The 16,997-nt window shown below is 36.0% G+C and overlaps 1 protein-coding gene across 1 annotated transcript; it reads right to left on the reverse strand.

Moving 5' to 3' along the window:
* Positions 1–6,196: 6,196 nt before the first annotated feature.
* LOC110690029 (auxin response factor 5-like) lies at positions 6,197–15,050 on the reverse strand. Its single transcript, XM_021866854.1, has 14 exons — positions 13,886–15,050; positions 12,940–13,052; positions 11,113–11,211; positions 10,945–11,001; positions 10,663–10,815; positions 10,483–10,567; positions 10,274–10,364; positions 9,738–9,902; positions 9,515–9,637; positions 9,284–9,359; positions 9,023–9,158; positions 7,823–8,934; positions 7,419–7,609; positions 6,197–6,854 (listed from the first exon to the last, which is right to left on the reverse strand). The coding sequence occupies exons 1-14, from the start codon at positions 14,004–14,006 to the stop codon at positions 6,731–6,733; spliced, it is 2,646 nt and encodes an 881-aa protein (XP_021722546.1). The 5' UTR covers positions 14,007–15,050; the 3' UTR covers positions 6,197–6,730.
* Positions 15,051–16,997: the final 1,947 nt, after the last annotated feature.

Consider the following 16,997-nt stretch of genomic DNA (forward strand, 5'->3'; position numbering starts at 1 on the left):
AAATTTTTGAAGAATTCACCTACGTGGAACAAACTTCCACTGCTTTGGCTGTGAAGGACAAGCTTCCTAAAAGTTCTCCACTTCTGACATACCCAAGCTCAAACCTACTGACAATCCAATATTCCATTTGAAGGCTTTCTCTGCAACCATGGCTCTCAAGGGATTGGATGTGGCACTCTTCCCTACGGTGTTCCCTCTCTCTTTAGAGCATGCTTGCCAACAATGGTTTTATTCTCTAGATGCCAAGTACATTGCAACTTGGAAAGATGTCACTGAAAGTTTCATGAAACGTTACAAGTGTAACATTCAAACCAGGTTTTCAAAACGTAAGCTCTCTATCCTTAAACAGAAAGAAAATGAAGGGTTCACTGCCTATCTAAGTAGGTGGAGGGAAACAGATGCACTCTTGGTGGATCCTCCTAAAGAAAGGGAGATGGTTCGCTTCTTTATCCAGAACCTGACTCACAAGTACAGGCAACATCCCAAATTGTTTCCATTGAACACTTTTGAAGCTGTATACAACATTGGCATTAACATTGAGGATAAGCTAATATAGACTGTTGGTAGTAATAACAATAATAACACTTGGAAAAACAAGAAGAATGACCTTCCTTCTTCTTCGTCTTCTAAGCCCGAATACTACCAACAATATAAGCCAGGTTAATCTCAATGAAGTTTTAGCTCTTAATGCTCCATTGCCAAAGAAAAGGAGAACTTACACTCCTTTGGGAATGACATATGATCCCGCCTTTGATCACCTTTATGGTCAAGGCTTGATTACACCTATCAGACCATTCCTAGAGCCAAAACCTGAAGAAAGAAGTGCCAAGTGAAATCCTAATGCCCACTGCAAGTTCAACCAAGGAAGGGGTCACTCTGCTGAACAGTGCTAGAATATAAAAGATGCCATTCAAGATTTGATTGATGCAAACAAACTTCCTATCCCTCTAGGAAACAAGAAGTGATGAAGACGAGGTGCAAGCACCTCATGCAAGATTTCGTGATATGAGTTTTTTCTTTTTATCATTCATTTCCTTTTTCCCCCATTTAAGGCTAGCATAGATTTCCCTTAATGAGTTTATGTTCTTTTTTTTGGTTTGTTCACCCTTTCTTCCATTAATTAAATGAGCATATTTTTTCTACATCGTGATCATGTCATTGAAAAATAAATAAATAAATAAAAAATAAAATCAATTGCCAAACCGAACACAAGGTACACCAATGATTTGAGGCACATTTGCAACCCATTATTCCCATTAACCATTGAAACACATATTCCACTTCTTCATTAAACACCTTGAGCCTCGTCTAACGTTTAACCTTCATTTTTTTCAACCCAAATTTACCTAACCTTGGGGTAGGAAGGTGTGTAATTTGTGCAACATTCAAAAGCAAGTTCAAAGAAAAAAAAATGATTAAAATAAAACAATGTCTAAGGGTAAGTGTTACGATGCCTTTGATATGAACACGTCTCGAATTGCGTCCCTCGTCGAGTGCTTGGTATCATGCCTGAGAAACATGAATGTTAAGTGAGTGATGGACCGCATGATCCGGGATTGCCCACATTGATTAATAAGAGTTGTACAAAATATTCAAAGTATAAAACAAAATGTGAAAAATAAACTTACAAAATTCAATTTTTTTCAAATACACAATTACACATCTTGGGGGGCTTCTCTCGGGTCTTGAGCCTTTTACCCTTTTCTTCTTCAAACCATTAGCTTAACCACGTTACAACCCTCAAAAGACCTCTTTGAGGTGTACATAACTTGTGCGAAGTTCAACTAGAGCTACGTTCGGCCTGATTCCTAACGGATACATAGGCAACCTCACATCGAGGTGCGGCCACATTCATATTCATATTCATGTATGATCGAGTTAAAGAATATCCAGTGCTCATTCTTATCCATCTAGAGCTAGACTTGGGGGCTTGAACCCACATCACTTAGCCTACCAGCCTAAAGAGTCACCTTCTCGACTCTTTTCACATCTATTTCCATTAACATAACCTTTGCAACCTTACCTTAATATCACTTTCACACACTTCATTCACATATTCATGGCCATATCCACCTTCCCTTAGGAACCCCTTATCAGGAAATCTTGTTCCCACACCATGCATGCTTCACAACAGCATCCAGCAAAATCATCATCATCATTCGATAGCATTATCACAAGTGTACTTAGCTTCCTAACCTAGGTACATTCATCAAGATTCGTTGTTACACTTGCTTATCTCCTTGACCTAAGCAATACTTAGCAATCACCATTGTATACGTGCTTAGCTTCCAAACCTAAGCAACTTTCAAGATGTTATTTTTTTCACACAATATATATGATGCTTAGCTTCTTAACCTAAGCAACATACATTGTCAACAAACTACCGCGCTAGTGCATTCATTGATTATGTCACATGATGTAATTGTCCTTAGCCTCCTATCCTACGAACATTCATCATGCATATAATATTTTCAAGACGAGCAATAATTCAATTCGACAAGAAGAAAATCCATGTGATTCGTCTCACTTTGCTCAACGAGGAAGCTCAAAATTTCTTCCCTTTTTCATGTCTTTTCTTTTGGGGAAGTTCAAAAAACTTTTTCAAATTTTTCTCAGCATGAAAGTACAAAACTTGTTCTATTTTTCATCTTTTTTCTTCTGGGGAAGTTCAAAAACTTTTTCAAAATTTATATCGAGGGAAGTTCGAAAACTCTTACTTCATTTTCACGTCTTTCTTTTTTGGGAGAAAGTCGGTACCCTCCACTCATGACAAAAAATGATGGAAATTTTTGCATTTTCAGTTGTTTGTGTCTATGCACACTCAAACTATACATATACACACACAGTCACAAGTCATACACATGTTATGTCGTGTCAAGTCAAGTTTGGTCAAGTTAGTTGGTCAAGTCAATCACAGCCTATACGAGTCCTTTGGCAAATTCCATTTTGCAGGTCTCAGGTACAGCCCATGTTCGGGGACAATCGAACCCTTATTATCTACAGCCCACGTTCGGGGACAATCGAACCATTATCATCTTCAGCCGACGTTCGGGGACAATCGAACCATTATCATCTACAGCCCACGTTCGGGGATTATCGAACCATCAACAACCCACGTTCGGGGACAATCGAACCATTATCATTTACAACCCAAGTTCGGGGATAATCGAACCACAATCAGACATTTATCAAACACCGGTGATCATCTCCCAAGGCGAGGACGATTCACGTTGCAAGATTCTCGAGACACAGAGACTTGTAATTTCTCATCATCAGACAAGCTTTTCTCGAGGCGTGGAGAATTGTCGGTCGTTGCACACTTCTCGAGGCGTAGAAGTCGGTTATTTCGTCCCAAGGCGTGGACACTTAGTGTTATTCCCAGAGTATGGAATTTCACTTGTGAGTTATTAAAGGCGTAGGAACTCACGATAGAGTTCCCGAGGCGAGGAAACTATCTCATTATCAGACAAGCTTTTCCCGAGGTGTGGAAAATTGTCGGTCGTTGTACACTTCTCGAGGCGTATAAGTTGGCGATTTTGCGAAAAACAATTTCATCTAACAGCATTCCCGAGGCGTGGAAAAATATGATCTAATAGAATTCCCGAGGCGTGGAAAAATATTATCTAACAGGATTCTCGAGGCGTGGAAAAATATCATCTAGCAGCATTCCCGAGGCGTGGAAAGATATCATAACAGTCTTCATATGGTGGATTTCTCGAGGCGTAGAAAACTACCAAACGTGTTTGTTGCCATGTATTGGTGTCAGATACGCATTTTATCCCTTTACTCTTTTATCTGTGGAACTAACATTTTTCTGTAGGTATTGGCGTATGCAGAGTGATTTAGGATCGCAGAATGTCTTAAATCATTCTCTGTCCCTATCGACTACTTTGACTATCATTTTCGAAACTTACGTTTCTACAAACTTAGTCAAAGCGGGGGCTTCTGTAGACACCTAAAAATGTCTCCCAAAACCAAACCCGATGATGAACAACCTTTCACCGTCATTGTTGGTTGGGTCAAGTATTTAATCTTTGGAGTGCTTAAATCCATATTCAATCCAATACATTTCACAAATCAACCTAACTCTTAGCCCATTTCCCCAAACCATAACTTATTTTCCACTTTTGGTGTCCACATCACAAAACCGAGATAAATTGATTTCTTGGAACAATAATTTTGATCCAAATATTATTTAATTGGATAGGCCTTGAAATAAGCTTTCCAACGGTATATCATAAGCCCAATTCCGATTTAAAATGAAGAAGATATGAGCAAAACACTAAAACTCAGCCAAAAATCGACACCCTTGCACTAAAGTGGCCATATCTTAAAATTTACAAAATATTTTGACCTGATTTTAATTGGGTTGGAATGTAGACTTGATAAGCTTTCCAATTATATATTATATTCCTTAATCCAAATTACAGATCAAAAGTTATCATAGTTTTAAAAACGCGTAAAACTGGAAATTACCGCGCCATGGTAAAAATACAGTGACACGACAGATATTAACGTATCACGGCAATTTGCACCGTGACACGACAATTTTTAGGGTTTATTTCTCCGCGGCGCTTCAATTTTAGGGTTCCATACCTCACCCCTCATATTTTCTCTATAAATATGAAGCTGATTTCTCAGTTTCGGAGCACCAAATAATTCTCTCTTCCTCTCTAAGGCACCAAACAATTCTCTCTTTCCCTCTTATACACCAAATCATTCTTTATTTCTCACTTATACTCTAGCCTAATCACTAGCCTTCCTTATTCTTCAACAATACATCCCCTAAGCACTTCCTAAAGTCCGTACTTTACCCGAGGTTCTAAACTTAAACCAAGGTGTGAAAGGTAGAACTGTTTGAGGGTTTGGCCCCAAATCAATTCTACTTTTATTTAATTTAATTTCCATTATTATTTATATTTTTATTGAAGTTACTAACAATTTATTCATAATGTAGCAATTTAAAGAAGCGCGGAACGTGAGTAATTAATTCACTTAATTACTCTTATTTTTATTCTTATTCTTATTGCTAGTATTATGATTAGGTTTATTATTATGATTTGATTTGACTAATGTTATTATGGTTAAATTGCTTCCAATGTTAATAATGATTTTATTACTGTTTTGATCACTATATTGCATGTTTAAAGGGAATATGTAATTTAATATAACGCCTAATAAGATAATTTGGACGACCGTTTAGGTTCCTTTTTAATCTTGTTATTTAATCAAGTGATCACAATATTTTAGAATTATGTATTGGATTAATATTCAACCAATTTAGCCTAATATTAGTTTGGAGCAAATTGAATCTTTGTTTGCATGCCTTTGAAATCGCAGGAATTACTTCTCGCAATAAGAATTGAGTAGAGGTCAATACGGGCGAATGTGACTCCATGACTCACTTCGCACCATCATTCCCGATCCTCCTTTTGTGGTTCCAAACCATATGGAGTTAGTAACCTCATGGATTATGAATGGGGTGTAACCTTCATGGGTCAATCGTTGTTTTCTATCGTTGTCCCTTAATCGTGGTTACCTTAAATGATCCGTGAACGGTTGACAAGTTCCTTAAAAACTTGTTGGCGGATCCCTACTTTAATTTCCGTGTCCCTAATCGTATGTCAATTCCCACTTCCTATGAGTGCCAAGCATATTCACCACATGCCTAGGTAGGCACGCTTTGAACGACGCCTACAGTGACCAACCAGTTTTTTTAATTAAAAAAATGTGCAATAAGTCAGTAAGTATATTACAAGACAGGGTACCCCGAATCAGAACCGGAACCTACAGGTTCCGGTTCCCAATTTCAGAAACTTGTTCAACAGGTTCCGGTTCCAATTCCGGTTTCCATTTTGAGGAACCTGTTGCAACAGGTTCCGGTTCCGTTTCCTAGAATTTTTACAGGGTATCCTGTTATGCTCATCCCTAGTAGGAAACTAGAAACAACCAAATACTCCCTTTGTCCCTATTTTTTTGTCTTATTGTCAAAAGTAAGGTCAAACTTTAAAATTTTGATCATAAATTATTGTTATTCTGTAAGAGGTGAGATCTTGTTTGATTAGTCGTATTGTATATTTTATAAATATCAATACATAGGCCAACAAATACGCAGAGGGAGTAGCTATGTCAAATCATCATTTGTACTTGAGTAGAAAGGGGATTCCTACAAGATAGATATATCATATACTTTGTATGTTATTATAATTTAATTTTATAGATATCAAAGGATAAATTGATTTTCCAAAATGTAGTAATACACTTCTGGAGAAACATAGTGGGTGCAGACTCGTAAAAGAATGCAAAATTACAAGCATATGGTACAAACAATTGTATCAAGCCTTGTGACCTAATAGACTTAAGCTACTTGACGTTGGATCGGAACAACTCTCTAATTGCCCTTTGTTTTAGACATTCAAATGTTTCATGATCCATACATTAAAATTTCAAGGTACAATACATTACATTATAACATTATGTCCCAACTCTCCGAAACCTAAATGTCACGACAGGGGTTAACAAAACAAGCTCTAAAGTCTAGCATTGATCTACCTAAACTCTTAACACATTCCCACAATGTACACTGTCATAGCCAACATGCTAGTCAGCAACAATCCTTTAGTAAGGGCGGAATCAACACAGCTCTCCCTTCTGTAGATGACAAGCTTTAGGTCCTTCGTGTTAGCAGCCCCGTGGGTGTAGCATTGGCCATCTGAAGAAACTAACATGTCTAAGGAGCACTGCTAATTCCTGGAATTGCATTGTTGTTGAGAAGCTGCATTCCTTCTTCGCTCATCTGCTGAACTTCTGCAGGCGATAATATACGGATGCATCGAACACAACTGACAAACTCCCTGCATGGATAGTAAGAACATTAACACCAATGTCAAATATTCAAATATCAGTGTTATGCACTGAAACTCTAAAAAAATTCCTAAAAGCGCTCCTCTAGCAACCATGCACAAACGTAAAGAAGCGCATATAGATATTGCACTGGTATTCTGGAGTGACTCCAAATCTCCAAAAACATGATACCGATATCCTACAGGTAACAACCAATATAAATTGTAATTTTGAAAGTTCCAAGTAACATAAAACAAATTTAGTTAACGCAACAAGTGAAAAGCAAAACGGAAGTAGTATGTTATCTTCTTTAAGCATGCACTCACTATCATTTTTTTTAGAAGACATACCAGCAACACTTTATTAAAGATAATATTAATGGAGGATTACTGTGTTAGATTGATCTCAAAAGGGAAAAAAGAAGAGTAATGGAAAGTTAAGATTGATGATTTTCCTTATTTTTAGCTAGAGATTGCCGAGACTTTTAAAGAAATTTCATAAAGTATAGTTACATGATTATAGGGAATAGGAACCACATGTATTATAAAGAGAGTTACGGGAAGATAAAGACTTACTCCCACGGATCATCTCCAACCAGCAGAACGTCACTCTCAAAGTCAACATAAACTAATTTCCATCCGGATCCTCTTGGATCATTGAGCAGACACTCTAGTCCAAACATGCGTTCAATAGCAAACCGCAGTTCTTCATAATCCTTATAGCTTGTCACATCAATCGACCGCCCAACCGATCCTGCCTTTTGAACCTATGAAGAAAAATCAATGTCAAATACTAAATACTAAAGCAAGAGAATAAAGAAACACGTTCTTTAAACAAAGAAAGCTGCTAAAAATATTTGGGGGCCTTTTCCCATTTTGCTGTAGGTCTATTTCTAACCCCATCTCTTAACACTAAACAAATACGAGTAGGCATTAAAGAGGAAGTATTTTTCAGGATCAAAATCCAATATAGTACAAACCTTTGTATATGTACGCATGGGAGGCACCACTTGCTGCCATGAATTGTTTTGCAAAAGACTGCTCTCGTCAAAATCCACATTGCTTGAAGACGTACCACCTGAATTATTATCAGGAAAGTCTTGTAAGAATGCCTGAGAATCAGCTAGGCTTGCTGATGTAATCTGAGACTGAAGATCCTGGCTCGAACTGAAGTTGCCCACTAAACAGTCTGAAGAATACTGTAAACTTGCCTCCTTAGGACACATTTTATTCAAAACAGCATTTGGGATCGATGCATCAACAATTGCATTTCCACCATTACCCATGTCTAAATCAATGCAGCTATATATCCCACTCTGATTATTTGTTTCATCTGACAACTGCGAGTATGAACCAAATTGATCTGACTGAGCTGGATACCTCAGGTTCTGACTTTGCTCCCATATATCTTGACCAATTGAAGGCAATGAAGGATCAATTACTTCTGATATTGTTGATGAAGAATAAGGTAACCAATCAGAAGCATCCATGTAAGGAAATAAACCGTTTAGACTAGAAAGATCAGACGGAGGGACATCAGTCAATGGGGACTGAAATACAGATGACATAGCTGGTGGTTGCATTAGTTTCTGATTGTTATCTTTTGCATCTATGCTTTGTTGGGATGGAGGGTTAGAAAGATTGCTTCTCTCTCTCTCCTCATTGCAGTGCCCAGCAGAAGCAAGTTGGCTTAGCTGACTAGGTTCACACAAAGGTTCTGGCTTAGTTTTTTCACCATCCATCAAAGGCTGGTTTGTCTTGCTAGCCTGTTCCACCCCTGAAACATTTCCCACTTCACGTTGGTTGAGCTGCTGCGAAGGATAATTTTGAACAGAAACGTTCTGTGAAGAAACTATCTGTGGTTTATGCAGCGTTGCTGCCTCAATGTTTGCCTTTGTTTCTTGTAGTATAGGTGGCGGTGGACATGAGGCTAGCATGGAAGGATAGCCCATGTTCTCTGGCCGCATTAGTGCCTTGACCAATTGCTCTGACCAAACATTTGGAAGTGATGCATATGAAAGATTTGCAGCACCCATGTCGGGGAGATGAATGAAAGGCCTCTTTATCGAATTTCCCCACTCAAGTTCTCCTCCTAAGACAGTGTCAAAAAGCTACTATGTTAGCCATAGGTTATAGGGTTTTGTGGCAATGAGGATTGAGCAAATATGTAACCAACTCACCAAAAAATCCAGGATGGAAGGGCCGCTTAAAGCCTGAAGTCAGAGAAGGAAATAGGAAAAGACTTTCAGGAGTCTCAATTTCCCATGAACTCACTCTACTCTGCTTATCACCACATCCTGGTTCATCCCATTCAACCTGTCATTTGCAGGAAATAATGAATAAAGCATCAGGCATGAGATAAATTGCAGCAGCTCAATCAACTAGTAGTCACTTCCATTAAAGATAAAACAAAGTTGTACAGATAAAGAAGTTCAATGTACCTGCAGATTGCGCCATTTTGAACCAGGCCATCTCAGCGGATCCAAGTCGCTTACACCAACTATTGTTCCCATATATCTGGAAAATTATTAAACATAAATGACAACATTGTTAGGCTTCATACGACAATCATCAATATGCTTACTTCATGGAGTAGACAAATTCAAGTTTTTTCCTTCAATTTGCTCTCCCCAATTGACATTGTTGCATGATTAGCAAGTAGCATCAACTACCTTCTTTTACCCGATTCCTCTGTCTCAAACATCATACCGAACCTCATCCCAGCAGATACTTGTGTTCCATATATTGCCTTCCGATATTTGCCCACAGGAATTACAAATTCAGTAGGACATGCCCTACATACAACAAGAGATGCAGGAAAAGGTGGTCTTAATTATTATTTCCGTCATGAAGAAAAACTGGACAAGCTCAAGAGATGTAAAACATCACAGATACCTAGGATTGTAGAAAACTGTGAATGGGGTTCTGTTAGCAGCAGCATGTGCAGCTGCAGCAAGAACTCCGATATGCATGCTGTCAGCAGATAGAACAGATGACGGAAGAGTTGTTGTCTGACGGTTTGCACGCCTCACACCAATCATCAATTGACCCTTCTCATCTCTAGTATTGACAAAAAAAAATCAGGAAGTAGGCTAGGAAAAAGATATATGCATGTGATTAAAATCAAGAAAATACACTACCCTTTTCACACTAGGGGACACTTCATAATGAAACAGAAGTTCCATAGTCTAAAAAGATAGATAGAGAGGATAACAACTTTTTTCTAAATAAAAAGGAACATTTGTTTTCCACTGCCAGTGACACATGTAGCTCAAAGATATGAATTGACACAAAATTATATAGCTCTATAGCAGCAAAAATTGGCAATTAAACCATAGACTGTAGGGATTATTACTCCTCTCTTGAGAAGTTGAAGTGTTTCAACCAACGAGTGCATAGAAAGCAAACCTATATATATATGAGGTCCTTACCGGATAAACAGAACTGCATCCCCTGCACGAAGTCTCTTAGAGCCAACAAAAACACTCCATCCAGTTGTCAGAAGATGTCTTTTCGGCTGCCCTGCAGGAGAAGAAAAGAAAAAGAATAGATTGTATCACGAAATAAGTGGCACTTACAAATCTAACATGAAATTTTCACCAGCTAGAGATCAAAAAAAGATAAGGGGATGAACACTAACCACGGTAGATATGGCGGAATGTCCATGTATTATCATGCAAGTCTTTCACAACAAGCTCTTGAAATGGAGGTTGCATTGTATAATCCTAAAAATTAGTATTCCAAAAATAACATCTATAATTATGCAACGGAATTGTTTCAGAACAAAGAAAAAGTCCTAGATGAAAAGGACATGTCTTACCAGAGGAGGAAACAACTTTTCTGCTGCTCGGCGAGGCACGGAGAAACCTCCATGAGTACTCGTATCACTTGCAGTCAAAGTTTTGCAAAAGAATTCAGTAGGATGCTTGCTGGCCTTCAGCCCAAAATCAGGTATAGGGAAAACATCCTTTTCCTGAACATATGGTAGAGATATGTTTCGTAAGCATTATCAAGTCAAGAATAAAGTATGAGATCACTATAGGATTCTTAGGTGAGATGTATGAAAATGTAAAGGGAAATATTCAGGATTATGAACTCTTACAGTTTTAATAGGTTGAAGACTCATTTGGGCAAATATCTCATCTGTATCCTTGTCCGACTAACAAAAATAAGAGATTAACACTGAGTAAACAATGGCTACAATCTAAATAGAATGATATAAAAATTGTTCATGGAACAAAAAGATTCAAGAATGAGAAAAAACACATACATGAAGTGTAACATTGTGAACTTGACACATCAATTGAGACGGAAGATTTGGATAGTTGGGGATCTGAGAAGTTGCTGGACGTTTTGTAGATATCGCCACCTTCAGCAACAAAGAAAAACATTGAAGCTCTTTGAGTAAATATAAATTGAAGTACTAAACAAAACACAGCACAGATATCAAGTCACCCTTTAGGGAAAAATAGGGGTTTTCCTCAAACATATGTGCTAAATCACATCTTTGTGTAGTTAAGAATTTAAGATTGTGATGCATAATTTACAAACCACGTGTGATAATAAGTCAGTGGAAATTTCAAAGGAGGCACAGCACCTGCATGATAACAGCCATGGCTTTAGTGTAAAATAATACAAGCCCATAGCATGCCTTTATGAGTCGGACAGTCCATTAGATTCCACAACTCAGCATGCATCTTTGCAAAAAATTTAAAAGTAAAGAATTACGCGCCTCAAACAAAAAATAAGCACTTGGATCACAGCTATGGGCTTTCACTCAAGATGATGAGAAATGTGATTTTAGTAGAAAATAGAAGCTTTCATGCAACTTCCTAGTGACCGTAATTTGATAGCATTTTGCAACTTAATTAAATGGAGTTTACATCTTGATCAAAAGTGCAACTGCCACCTTTGGCATAATTTGGGAATGCATACATGTATACAACCATATTGTCGATATTCCCAGACTAAAATGGAACTGATACTGAAATCCTATCCAATATAGTGTAGGAGTTCAAGACATGAATATTACTTAAAATGAATGACCAATTCAACAAGAAAGAGTTTAAGTACGGTTCCAAAAAAATTGATGTCAGCAAAGTAGCCGGTCAATATTGAATCATGATAATTTATCCATAAAACCTCAATGTGGCACAAGCATATGGTGAATATATAAAAAGCAAATTAACTTACGATCACGTTCAGCTGATCTTAAAAGGTACAAAGACAAAGAACAGCAATACCCATATAAGAAAAAGGTAAAGGAACGGATGATAGAAACTTGTTTACGCATGACCCTCCTAGGTAATATGATAATTTGTAAGTTACCATCCCTTCATAAATGCTACCTATAATTAGCAATCATCTAGATCAAAGCTACATAAAGTTAGTAATCATCGTCTTTTCTAAATGCTTTTAAGTTGTAACAAATGTATCGTATTTTCCAAATTCCCACAAAATATTCCTCATTTCGGGTACACACTGGAGTATTAAATCAAATGTTAACATAAATGGGGTGAGTTGGTAATGCTAATAGGTAAGATTTTCTAATTAAGATCTATATAGCTTTGATCTGGCAAAAGGATGGGGTCAATTACACGGACCAAGTTACAATCCCCAACTTCCCATGAGTTGCTCACGTGAATCCTTCTCCTCCTACCACACCTATCAAATGTCCAATGTAATATGACCATAATGTCCTTTAAACCCCGTCCATGGAGGTCATTCTTTGATGCAAAAAATATCAAAGAATATAGCATAATATTTCGAGACAGATAAAACAAAAAATCTTTTAGAAAATTATGATACATAAATCCTTGTACAAACTGACAAAGAGATTGGTATAGACCATCTTATGATGATGATATCCTATCTACATAAAAATAGTACAAAGATATCCTATCTACATAAAACTAGTACAATTTAAACCATAACTCTTGAATCTACTTCATAAGGAAATTATGAGTTATCACACAAAAGAAAGCAAATTGGCCAATACCTAAGATTTAAACATAAAATAAAAATAATAATAACAATAAAACAAATTATACTAAAGAAAATAAAACAAAATTTTTTATAAGAATTTTCTGACTGAAACCTGCTCAATATGGCCTTGTGGGAAGTAATAGACAAGACTTCCTACTTGAGGCAAGGATACAAGAGGACCAGCACAAGCATGCCAAAGCTCTGAGTGTAAAGGCTTCCGGGCCCCTGTAACCAAAAACCCAAACACATTCTTGTTACACTTACTACAATTCTTTTAAAAAAAAAAAAAAAAAAAAACTAAAATTTTTGTAAAAAAAATTATACTCCGTATTACTGTATGATATAAAAACAATTCTATAAAACTTTTTATTAGCACGGAGTAACATGTAACAAAAATTACCCGTTCAGATTAAGTTGTCACATTACTAGATAAAATTACATGATAATAAAACTAATTTCGAAATGAAAGAATACGACATTTACGTGTCAAACCTGGATGTTGCAATACTTGCAAATTCTGGGGAGGTCAACATGTAAATAGGCTTAATGACAAGGACTAATATACGTATACAACACTTTCATTTGTATGACCATTCCCAAAAAAAAAAAAAAAAAAAAAAAAAATGCCTTTTTTCATAAAACTTTATAAACCCATAATTTGATATTTAAACAACTTTTTATACTTCTAATATTTCTGAATGATTATAGAATTTAATAGTAAAATTTATAACTACACGCTCAGGTCTGGATTAAGTTGTCATGTTACTTGAAAACTAATTTCGGACACAAGGAGTACAACATTTACGTGTCAAATCTAGATGTTGCAAATGACAAGGACCAATACAAAACCTTCATTTACATGACCTTTCTAAAAAAACACAAAAATTCTTAACTACACCATTGTAACAAACATCAAACCTTTATCTCTCATAATTTACATACAAGAACAGTAAAAAAAAATGAAAATAAAGAGTGATTTAAATTACATAATAATTAAAATGCAAGCAAAATTTAAGTAAAAAATTTGAAAAACTTAAACTTTAATAATAATGAATTACCAGAATTGTCCTGCATTTCTTTGAGTAACTTCATTTCTTCAAGTAAATTTGATGGAAATGGTGGCCCACAACTTCCTCTTCCTACTGTTTTAACTTTGTCGTCAACAGTAGTAGAAGCCATTAAAATCTAAACTTCTGTGTTTTTTTTCTCTCTACTTTCTCTCTCTTCAACCTCAAAACAGCACCATTTTACAACCCCAGAAAAATAAAATGAGCACCCAAAAGAACCCAGCAAAAATATGAAGTACCCATTTCCCCAAAAAACCTCATCTTTCAATTTTTTATCAGAAATAATTATAATTAAAGTTGGTTAAATAATATTCCAAGAGTTCAGAGAAAAAATTCCTTAGAGAATCTACTAGTAAAATTATCTGAGAGAAAAACAAAAGGATGAAGGAAAAATACAAGAAAAAAGAGGAAGAACAAAGAAAAAATTCTAAGGAACAAAACCTGCAAAAAGGGACTACTATACTACTGTAATCTTAGTGGGCCATGTTTATGAAAGTAATCCATTTGGTTGAAAAAATAGTGGAAAAAAAAATATTAAAAATTAAAGAAAGGGAGAATTGTTTTGAGGGGCCTGCCAATTTTCATCGATTTAAGCACGCCTATCAAAGCGTGAACAAGCACAGTTTTTTTGATTTTATTTTTGGGTGTTAATATAAGTTTAAAGTTGCTACTTTTTTAAGTACCCCAAAAGAAATCGACCTTTCAATGATCAAACAAAAATCATTCTGATTTCCTCCTTATTCCTTTTGAACAATCGGCCGGGTTGTAAAAGAGTATGATCACATATAAGCTCGTAAATTTCTCAAGGTCTAAAAGAGTCTGACCACATACAAGCTCGGCTATCCGGGTATTGAGTAAAGGAAGATAGTGTAAAATTAAATATAAACCCACCAAGAAATACTTGAGATTTCGGGAAGGAAAGAAAGGTTTTGGTGGGAATGGTGAATTTTGGTTTGGTTGCAGCCTTAAACAATGAAAAGAAAGAGAAAAAAGAGAGGAAAACAGAGGAAACCCAAGATCACACGAAATCAATTGAGCTTACTTACTGGGATAAAATAATTTTAAATAATCAAATATGGTTTTTATTTTTTCTTCACAAAATTTTTTAATGTTATTTAATTTGTTAAGATTAGAGATATTCTTGGAGTAATAAATAAATTAAGGGAGTAGGGGTAAGTGAGAATAGAATGTCATAGTAGTGTATTTTAGCACGTGGTTTACGAGGAACTTTTACATTGAAAGGATACAAAAGGTTCCTACTCTTCCTAGCAATTTTTTTTCAAAAGCTTTACATTTATTTAATTTTCTGACACCCATTTTTAGCTATGTAATTACTAAAAAATACAGTGGAAAACTGGAAATTGCCCAAAAATCAATCCCAGTTGGTAATGACCCCTGGATAATTAGTACTTGAACAGTGGATGAAACTAGTGACTAATAATCATACTAACTCGATCTGATATTAATTGACAATTAAGCTGATCGGATACTTTAAAATCTGAACATGAACTTAAACCAAACTAGATAATAAACAACAATGGGTTTTACCTAGCTCGAAAATGATCAAAACCTAAACTAGCACACGACTTCATTTGAAACTCGAATCCAATTACAACTTAAGACAACCTATAACCCGATTACTTTCTACTAATGTCCCAAAATGCAATTTTAAACCTTTGTTTAGCAGTGATACGCTATGCTACCATTGACCCTACTAAAAACTATGGATTAACATTTGTTTAAATGAGTATACAGTCTGCACAAAAAAAAAAAATGAGTATACAGTCTTTTAATTAATCCAAAATAAAACGATTCACCTTTCACGGGCATATGTTAAAAAATAGAATTATAAACTGTTAACATGTCAACTAAACACGTGTCGCATTGTAATTGGTTAAGTTTTTTTTAACATTTAAATTTATTTTAGAAATAATTTTTCAAAATAAAATGTCATTGCCTTCCTTAAAAAAAAAAAAAAAAACCTTACGTATCACATTGCTACACGTGTCACAATCAACATATTAAACATGTTATCAATTGGTCACGTTTTATTTTGAGCAAATGTCCGGTAAAAGTCGTTTTATTTTGGAATAATTGAAAAGTCATCTTAATTTTGGAAGACCAATCAATAGTCTTATTATTCCAGATAATTTTTCATTTATATTATCTTTATACAAGTATGAATGTGTGCTAAATGAGATATGAATAAACTCAGCTCGTATACTACTTCCATTCCATAAAAATCTTGACACCGGGAATTTAGGTCTAAAATTAGAAATTTTTTACCATAAATTCTCAATATGACATACTTTCAAAGTATAGTCATCATGTGGGATTTTATTAAATTCATCTTAATAACTGCTTTTAAATAGGAAAAATTGGTTTCAATAATCTCAACTTTGGCCCATTTGTTTTAAATAATTCCGACTTTAAATTATCATTGAATAGTCCCTACTTTATGGGGTATTTGCTTTTAATTTATTGGTCTCAAGTGACTGATAATGTAACACCCCGACCCCAAACAAATTAGGGTAGAGCCTATTGTCACGAAATGCGCATCAAGGGCCAACAACTATACTCACAGACCAACACAAGTCCTTCCGGCGTATTTTTTACTCACTAATGCGCACCCTGGGAAAACTTTCCAAGAGGTCACCCATCCTAAGACTACTCCCAACCAAGCACGCTTAAATGAGAAGTATCTTAGCATATGAGCTTCCGAAATGAAAGATGCATCTTGTTGGTATGAGTAATATATTAAACTCCTTTAAAGCAATCATGAGGGGTATTATATATAACCTGTTAAACATGTAATTTTTTTTGGGTTTAAAAGACACGTGTCAACACGTGATTTGGCAAATATTTAAAAAAAAAAAAAAAAAAAAAAAAAAAAAAAAAAACTCAGCCAGCCACCTTCGACAGCACGACCCACCCATGAATTGGCCCCCCTCCTATTCCCCATCACCGGAATGCCCCAAAAACCACCACTCTCCCCTTCTCAAGCCCCCAAACACTACCCCCTCCCCTTCCCCAATTTGGCCTAAACCCAGGCGGAGGTGGTGTCGATGTCGAAGCTAGGGGAGGGGAGTAGGGTTTCGAGGCT

The sequence above is a fragment of the Chenopodium quinoa genome, unplaced genomic scaffold, assembly GCF_001683475.1.
Source record: "Chenopodium quinoa cultivar QQ74 unplaced genomic scaffold, ASM168347v1, whole genome shotgun sequence".
NCBI lineage: Eukaryota > Viridiplantae > Streptophyta > Magnoliopsida > Caryophyllales > Amaranthaceae > Chenopodium > Chenopodium quinoa.